The sequence below is a fragment of the Medicago sativa genome, chromosome 3, assembly GCF_051527215.1.
Source record: "Medicago sativa cultivar Bolivia chromosome 3, Bolivia_mono, whole genome shotgun sequence".
NCBI lineage: Eukaryota > Viridiplantae > Streptophyta > Magnoliopsida > Fabales > Fabaceae > Medicago > Medicago sativa.
In genome coordinates this window covers 80,911,057-80,920,724 of record NC_140751.1, presented here as the reverse complement: position 1 = coordinate 80,920,724, position 9,668 = coordinate 80,911,057, and the positions used below count along the sequence as shown (strand labels likewise).

General features: G+C 32.9%; 1 protein-coding gene across 1 annotated transcript; it reads left to right on the top strand.

Moving 5' to 3' along the window:
- The first annotated feature begins 5,978 nt into the window (after window positions 1-5,978).
- Window positions 5,979-7,608, top strand: LOC146940777 (chalcone synthase 1A). Its single transcript, XM_085754502.1, has 2 exons — window positions 5,979-6,252; window positions 6,350-7,608. The coding sequence occupies exons 1-2, from the start codon at window positions 6,075-6,077 to the stop codon at window positions 7,339-7,341; spliced, it is 1,170 nt and encodes a 389-aa protein (XP_085610628.1). The 5' UTR covers window positions 5,979-6,074; the 3' UTR covers window positions 7,342-7,608.
- Window positions 7,609-9,668: the final 2,060 nt, after the last annotated feature.

Sequence of the window (9,668 nt, the reverse complement as noted above, 5' to 3'; positions counted from 1 at the left end):
GCATTATTCAACCCACGGCCCTGTTTTGTGTCACGGGATGTGAAATCGATGAAACGGCTGCTCACATGTTTTTGCATTGTTCTATTTTTGGTGCGTTATGGCAACATATTCGGCTTTGGCTAGGTGTTTATGGAGCTGATCCGTATACTATTCATGATCATTTTTTACAGTTCACATATGTTCTAGGACCATCAAGGAAGCGAAGATCGTTTATGCAGCTTCTTTGGTTATTAGCGGTATGGATTTTATGGACGGAAAGAAATAACAGACTATTTAATAACGTTCAAAATTCCATGTTAGTCTTGATGGAAAAGGTCAAGTGTACATCCTTGTGGTGGCTGAAAGCCAATAATGTAATTTTTGTTTTCGGTACCCAAAGGTGGTGGTCAGACCCGTTACTGTGTCTGGGTATTGACTGACACTTGTTTTATTTTGTACAGAGACAGCTTGTATTTTTCTGGGGCGACCTCTTTAGCACACCTTATGCTAAAGGGGGATTGCTGCCGTTGTTAATATAATCCATTTTTGATTCTTCAAAAAAAAATATCTTAGTAAGGTTTCAGAACATGTCCCTAAAGAAATGCAGCTAACATAGGTTGGTTATATCTAAACTCCTATAACACATCGAATTGATATCTGAGTTTAGAGTAAGAGAGGTGTCTACATTTAGTATCAGATAATGTCCAGAAAAAGATTATTTAGTGGAGGGAGCCTATAGATGAAAGAAAAAAAAAATAAGATTAAAAAGAAATACAAAGTATAACCTAATATTTTATAGAGCATCTCTATCAACATTACATTGCTTCGAGTAAAATCGATTTAGATATCTTAAATAGTGGCAGATCTATCAACAATGGGATGGAGCTCTTGCCCGCACAAAGGAAAAAATAACAACTTGAAAATTTGTAATAAGTTTTATTTTGCCTCCATAAAATATTTTCTCCATAAATTACAGAAAATAAATCTAGAAAATTATAAAAGATAAAACCAGATAATATGTGCTATATATCCTTCTCATTGAAGATACAAAGTGAAACAAAAAACATATTTTAAAAGAAACACGATTGTATATACTTTTGACATTTTTGGAGGGTTTTGTTCTTAAAATTGTGTATTTTGTAAAATCTTAGAGGATTTTTCTTTTATGAACATATATCATAGACTTTATTTTCCCGATCATAAAAAATTTATGAATCCGTCACTGTCCTTAAGCAATGTCGGTAAGTTCTTTAGTGGATATTAGTCAACAACAATCTCTATATGGAGAACCTATTATAAATTTTGAGTATATTTCAAAAGTTTCATATATTTTGTGTCCCAATTTTTTTTTGAGAATTATAGAAAAATATTTTAACAGATTATTATTATCAAATTATTATTAATGGTAATGTTTGACTTGGTTTTGTAGACATAGTCTTCATTCCAAAAGAAACTTTGCAAATGTGTCAAATAAATTCCTATTTATTAGCTAATTTTAAGCCCATCTATCGGCTTACTCATCGGTTACATTTTGTTTATAAAATTATTCTTTCTGAATGGTAGGCAATGCTAACTTGTTTACCTTGATCAGTATCAAGATCAAAAACCAGCTCTCCCTTCTAATTGCCAATTATTAGTAGTAGCTCACCTATTTTACATTGAAAAAAGCTCTACACATAACTAATATTTTGAGATTTATACTAAAACAAAAAAAAGAAACCAAATTTTATCAATCTAATACACATTTCTGGATTGCATTTCATGTGTTTAGCAAATTCGAGTTGTTCTGTAACATATATCAGAGAAGAACATGTTGTATCCTGGGAGGATATGCGCTTATGAGGCGGATAAATCCTTAAGTACAGTGACTTCGTCACGCGGCTTACTATTTGGCAGGTCATGAATTCTTGTTTGTTTACTTCACCGTTACCTACTTCAAATCACCGCAATTTCAAGAACATATAAGTTTACTTGAAATCTCTCTTTTTTATTCTCTTTAATATTTAATTTATGCTTTTATTTATATGATGATTATTATTTATAGAGATAATTTATTCCTAATTTTTACAACAGAGCCTACCGGCATTGGTTTTAAAAAAATATAATATCTCTAATTGAATCATATTCGTGTGTGTATTAAAGAGTGATTCGTTTATACATAATTGTTTTTGTTTTTTCATTATTAATATCTAATAAGCACATTGTTTGTTTGTCAACCTCAATAATACCTCCAAGAAATTTATTCAGTCCCCTTAATAACTATATATTCTTATATTCATCAAGAATTTATTTATTATTGGATAGACAAATATTAATTTATTAGTTAGGTTAATATTTTCTCATTCATCATAGTTTGAACTTCGGTCTTTTAACACTATATCTACTACATATGTCTCATAAATAACTACATTCTTATATTCACCAATAATTTATTTACTTTTGAAAAGACGAAAGTTACGTTTCCATTAAAAAAAAACCTTATGTTAATATTTTCTTAATAACCAATCATTAAACTCTTACCTCAATCATCTAAATGATTTACTACTAACTATTTGGAAGTCTAATGGTATAGTATTCCGATAAGTTTTTTGAAATTCAAACCACTCTATTGCCAAGACCGACTAATTTAATCTAACTGTCATTATCGTACATGTTTTATACTGAATATTGGTTTCACATTTTGTTTAAACTTCTGAAAAGTTTAACATCTTTATTCCACATCCTAATACTTTTTTGAGAGAATCCACATCCTACTTCTGATAATTTAAAATCATCTATATTATTGCACAATATGAATTTCTTATTTCCGCAAAATGAGAAAAACAATGTATAACATAACATGGTAAAAAATAGTATCACGGTAACAACATTAAGGTTATCCAGTAAAACTGGATTTGGATTCATTATGCAATATCTTGGATTCAAATTTAAGGATAAAACAAATACGATTGGGAGAGAAGGCTCTACTAAATGTGACTAAATATTCTTCAAAAAGATTAGTCATCGACAAAACTTTAATTGCTTCACACCAATAATATGATTGAAAAAAACAAATAGAATTACATTGCTAATATAAAAATAAAAATAGCATCACATGGCTACTAATTTACTTCTTTGTAGAGTTTTGTTCCTTTCTAAGCCGGTTAAAATCTACCATTATAACCGATTATAATGACATCGTAAAGCATCATGTCATAGTATGTGGAGACACCTTAAGTTGGTCTATGAACCGGTTTAAAACATTATAAAGTTCGGCGGTTGTTACATAATGATCAAATTAAAACATGTAATAATAGCGCATTTTAAATCGGCTTTATGAAATAACCAAATTAAAATATCTTCTTAATAGAATGAATTAAGGTTAAATAGAATGAATTTAGATTTTTTTTTTTATTATAGAAAAATATGCTTATAGCATTTCATTAGCAATCAAATTGTTTATACAATCTGGTATTTCAATATAAGTACGGAAGCTAGGTGATGAGGAAGTAGCTGCTTGAGCTAACTCATGAGCAACCACGTTCGCTTGCCTCCTTATAAACTCAACCCGAGAGTGAGTTAATTGAGAGGAACAAAATTGTATGTTGTTATCCATAATGACTCCAAATTCAGTGATATCTCTGTTGCCTTGATTGAAGTAGTCAGCCACTCACTTCGGATCAACTTCAAAATCAACATTTGGCAGTTGTAAATCATTTATCCACCGCATAGCATGATACAAACCAAGAGCCTCTCCTTCGTAGACTAAGCACATTGGAGCGAACCACATTGTTTTAGCGAGAACAAACTGCCCTTCTTCGTCGCGGATACACATCCCAATACCAAACCGATTCTGAGAAGCCGAGAAAGAGGCATCGACATTACATTTCATTCTTCCGCGCTTCGGTTCCTGCCATCATATCCCATCATGTCCTCTAGTCCCAGACTGTGCTACAGATGTGCATGTGGCAGCAGCTGTTCTGTCATTTTGCTGCAGCCCTTACTGTTTCATATTAGCAATCCTCCACCCCTCTAACAAGTGCTTGGCTCTTTCAATGATGTTACTATTATTCTCATTCTCCTGCTGCCATAACTTAAGGTTTCTACTCTTCCAAATGCTCCATAACACTGTAGCAAACAGCTCTGCCTGCGCTGCTGTCACATTTTGTAACACTTGGAAAATGATATCCGGCGCATCATCAAATCTGTGTAACAATGGTTCTATGACCTGCCATAAGCCTGCAGCTCTCCACACACCAACTGGTGTACAACAGTGGAAAAAAACTAAAAGAATGAATTTTGCTATCATTTTTTTTATGGATAGGATGTAGGATGCCATAAAACTAAAAGAATGAATTTTGCTATCATTTTTTTTATGGGTAGAAGATAAAATGTTAACTAGGCTGAAATTATCAAAGAAGAACATCACCACATTTTTGGTGATCTTGAAAAACTTTAACAAATGTTTTTTCTTCTTACGAATCAAATGTTTGATCTTGAACATATACAATGGCCACATTTAATTTTACACATAACTGTTGATGTTGGATTTGTTGTTGCACGTACTTGCAATTTCTCCCTATATTGCTTCCAGCCATCTATTATATCTAAAACAAAAAAAAAAAAAAAAAAAACTTTTTTTAGAGCATCGGTGGTTAATGCATAAATCTTCTTTATGATCCTTTGCTTTGTAAACATGCATGAGAGCCACACTTAGCATAGGGGGCCAAAATTTCACATGTAAGAAATTGAAAGAGGAATACAACTTCACTGCCGGAGAATTGGAAAATGAAACAGAAACCAACCAATTTTTTTCAAATATTTTATTTCGTAGGGATTTAAGAAAGCAAATCTTCAATGAAGAAACAAAGTGGAAAAAGGTCGAAGATTGCTTCAAAGAAATTTTCTTAAGAAAATTTTGAAAAATATCGCAGCAGAATAATTATCTTTTTATACCATATTACAATTTTTGTTAGAACTCGTAAATGAGAGAAAGATGCAAATAAACAAATAATATTGATGATTTGATCAATTAAATTAGAATGAATAGAGCTGACCTTATATATATGTGTCCATATAAATGTAAAAATAACTTGTCTTGTATATGCATCTCATATTGAAATGCAAGAGTAGGGTTTCGAATTTCGGATTTCCCACTTTTTCACACTATAGCGTGTGAGTCTAGTCAGTAAACTATTTGACAAAAAACATTAAAATAATTTAATTGTTCGATTTGTTTCCTTCACAAAATTTATTTTTTTCCTTCGGTGCACGAGAGTAACCCATATAAGTTTTTCGGTAAAATATCATTGATCAATACACTTGGGATGAGTATGCAACTCACTTCAAAGTACTATGAAGGAGATTCGTGGTTATCTCTATTGCATCTAGTTTATGCAAACCAATGAAGGCAAATCAAACGTAGAGTTTAATGTGTTCACATACGTTTTACAATTTATTTGCGCAACTATCATCAAATTTCATCTCCTTCATGTTCAAGTATCTGTAACATTCCCCAACATAAAATCTCACACCGTGCACATTGCACAACCTATTTGGCGTCAACTACTATACACAATAAGTTTATTAAATTAATATTTTTCTTAATATACTTAAGAATGGCAAGCTAATAATATAAAATTTAGTCCCTTTCAAAAAAAAAAAATGAGACTTAATATAATTTGTTTTAAGTTCTAATGGTTGACTGACTCGTAAGAAATGTGGTTTTGGTTGGTATGTGAGGCAGTCTTCGGTCTACACAGTCATGCGCAAGATGGTAAGAGCCTCCCTCACCTAACTCATTTTTTTAATTATTTTTTTCTTAATCTTTCTACCATTCTCATTTCTCACACAGAACACTAGGTACTCAATTTTCTATTTTAGTATTAATATATTAACTTATAATATTATGATAAATAATTAGTACTAATTAGCCGGCCATAATGATGCTTATTTGATCCATCATCCATATGTTGTAATGTAACACTATATATATGATGAGTTCCACACAACATTTTCTCACACAACAAATCTTATCTAGTATATTTTTAATCCTTCTTCTCTTACCAACCAAATTCTTCTTAAGTTCATTTCAAAATTTATATTTCTTCATTGTGATGGTGACAGTGAATGAGATACGCCAGGCACAGAGAGCTGAAGGCCCTGCCACTGTCTTTGCAATAGGCACTGCAAATCCTCAAAACTGTGTTGATCAGAGTACATATCCTGACTTTTACTTCCGTATCACAAACAGTGAACACAAAACTGAACTCAAAGAAAAATTCCAGCGCATGTGTAAGATATATATATCTACCTATATTATATATCTTTTATGTGATTCTATATTGTTTAGTGTTACATAAGACTAATTATGCTGTGTATGACTTTTCAGGTGATAAATCTATGATTAAGAAAAGATACATGCATTTGACTGAAGAGATTCTGAAGGAGAATCCTAGTTTATGTGAGTACATGGCACCTTCATTGGATGCAAGACAGGATATGGTGGTTGTGGAAGTACCAAAGCTAGGAAAAGAGGCTGCAACAAAGGCTATCAAGGAATGGGGTCAGCCGAAGTCAAAGATTACTCATCTAATTTTTTGCACCACAAGTGGTGTGGATATGCCTGGTGCTGACTATCAGCTCACAAAGCTATTAGGTCTTCGCCCGTCTGTGAAGCGTTATATGATGTATCAACAAGGTTGTTTTGCTGGTGGCACGGTGCTTCGTTTGGCTAAAGATTTGGCTGAAAACAACAAAGGTGCTCGTGTTTTGGTGGTTTGTTCGGAGATCACTGCAGTTACTTTCCGTGGACCTAGTGATACTCATCTTGATAGTCTTGTGGGGCAGGCATTGTTTGGAGATGGTGCAGCAGCTGTGATTGTTGGTTCAGATCCGTTGCCAGAAGTTGAGAAGCCTTTGTTTGAATTGGTTTGGACTGCACAAACAATCGTTCCAGATAGTGAAGGGGCTATTGATGGTCACCTTCGAGAAGCAGGACTGACATTCCATCTCCTCAAGGATGTTCCTGGCCTTGTCTCAAAGAACATTGAGAAGGCTCTTGTTGAGGCATTTCAGCCTTTGAATATCTCGGATTACAATTCCATCTTTTGGATCGCGCACCCAGGTGGACCAGCAATTCTTGACCAAGTTGAACTCAAATTAGGCTTAAAGCCAGAGAAAATGCAAGCCACTCGACATGTACTTAGCGAATATGGTAACATGTCAAGTGCGTGTGTGTTATTCATCTTGGATGAGATGAGGAGGAAATCAAAACAAGATGGACTTGCCACAACCGGGGAGGGACTTGAATGGGGTGTGCTTTTCGGTTTTGGTCCCGGACTCACAATCGAGACTGTTGTGCTCCGTAGTGTGTCCACCTAAATCCTCACATTTTACTAAGGCAACAAATTCTACTTTCCCCCAAACTCTTCACTTTTTCACCCAAAATTGAATGTATTTCTTTCTTTGTATTTCTGCTCCTCATTGATTTCTTTCTTTATAATTAATCATGATTATCGCTGTGATATAAATCTTTGATTTTCTGTTATCTGATAAAATCTTCAGATACAGGAATGTATTAATTTGTACCGTGATAAAATCTTCAGATATAAGGAATGTATCAACAAGATTGACTCCTTTCATTTCAAATTGCTAATCGCGTCATTGAATTCTCTGCTAATACACCATAGTCTGTCATTAATGAATCCCTTTTTTGGCATGATTTCATTCTGGATATTCAATCCTACATATAACTTTTCATTTAGCATTTAGTTCCTTGAAATAATGCACTAAGCGTTGAATAAGACACTAATTGGTGAGTGGAGCAATCATGAGATTGACACTCTTAAGTCAAGTATAAATAGAGAACCTGCTATTATATGAAACGAAGCGAAGTACCAAGAGTTTGAGAGATGATGCAGAAAACACACTATGACAGTTAAGAGCTTAAAAAAGAAAATGCACATTCAACATTATCTCATGGTCATAGAGAAAAAGGGTGAGCTAGAAGAAAAAAGAGTGAAGCAACATAAGAGAACTTGAGTTGAATTTTGAACTAACTATTGAAGAGTTAATATGTTCATTTAGAAACTATGGTCACTAAAAAACGTCCAAGAATACTCAATGTGAAAATTCTGCATCGATGAATGCACAATAATGTGGCGATTTTTACCATTAATCGCTACAAAATTGTAGAAAAACGTTAATGTTTTTGAGAGATTTACAAAATAATGGATGTCCTAGAGCACAAGGAAATATATATGACTTGTTCCAATAGGTTTGAGAGATTTTTAGCATTTGAATATGTATCTATTCATTAAAAAAGTAATCTGATTCTCAAACTGGTTTGAAGATGGTTGACAAGGGTGTCCAAGTAATGTTCCCTATGCTTCTATTGTTTGTTTTTTCTTCTCTTTTTTTTTTTTTTTTTTTGTCTTTCTTTTCCCATTGATAAATAAAATGGAAAATACTTAGGTAAAGTTCGTTAGATACTATTCATCCGGATTTGTTCTAGACTATAAGAAAACTGTAAAAAATTATGTCAACTATTGCAACTAAATTTAAACGACACTAATTAGGAAAAATTATGTCACCGAAAGCTTTTTCTTTCTTTCCTTATGCGTATATAGAATTGAAGAATCTCTTGCTATGCAAAACTATCATTGACAATAAGCGTGAAATTGGAAGGGTCCAACTTGTATCCGTGTCGCCTCTATAAGGTTTTGCATGGCTCACTTCTTACAAATGAAGTGTGCGCTCATTGGAACTTGGTGAATAATAACACATGAATCAGTTGTAAACGTTTCGGAGTTTGCACACTCATCTTTGTTCTACATTTTTGCAGTGTCATCACCATCCCAGTAATTTAATTATTTTCTGTTTGTTAATTCCTCTTTGTTGTAGTAACATTATCACCATATTTTCAAACAACATTGCCATCCACGAACCTGTACTAGGTTGTAACAAATCAATAAAAGAAAAGTATGTCCCAAGAGTACAATGTAAGTCATTTTGTCATACCAACTTACCTTTTGTAATTCCTTGAGCAATGCTCTAAGCATAGAGTCTAAGGGAACTATTATTGAACATTAAAATAATTTGTGCATGGAATTTTTTCTAAAACACGTAAAGGGTGTGGCCATTTGCTAGGAACTAGGAAAGTTAATTAACGTGGGACAATTCAGTCATTTTAATTGCTTTCTTCGAATGAGACTCACATCAAAACTACAGTCTGTTGAGTTGAGCTATTGCCTATTATATTAAAAGAGAGACAATCACCACAAATTATGGATCATGCTCTTTGGAAAGAATGTATACCTACTTTTTAGTTATACCTTCAGGTGAAAATTGTACCACCTTCATTCTATTCTTTCGATCTTATTTCACCAAACATAATTTTTATATTTATTTTGAAGGGAAACATACTTTTATATTAATCCCATTGTTTAACTGTTCTGCTATTTTGAAATGTATATTTTTTGTTTATTGAAATTGAAGTATGTACCTTTATTCATGAGAGACTAATTTCTTAAAATAGGGAAAGACTAATAAAAAATTAAACCTTATGCGGGACAATTTTTTCGGAGTACAATGAAAGTACTTCAACCGTAATACGAAAAATACACAAATATGTTACTGTCGAAACAAAACAAAACAATATACCAAGAGTGTGGCAATAAAAAAAAATGAAAATAGAATGTGTACTCCAA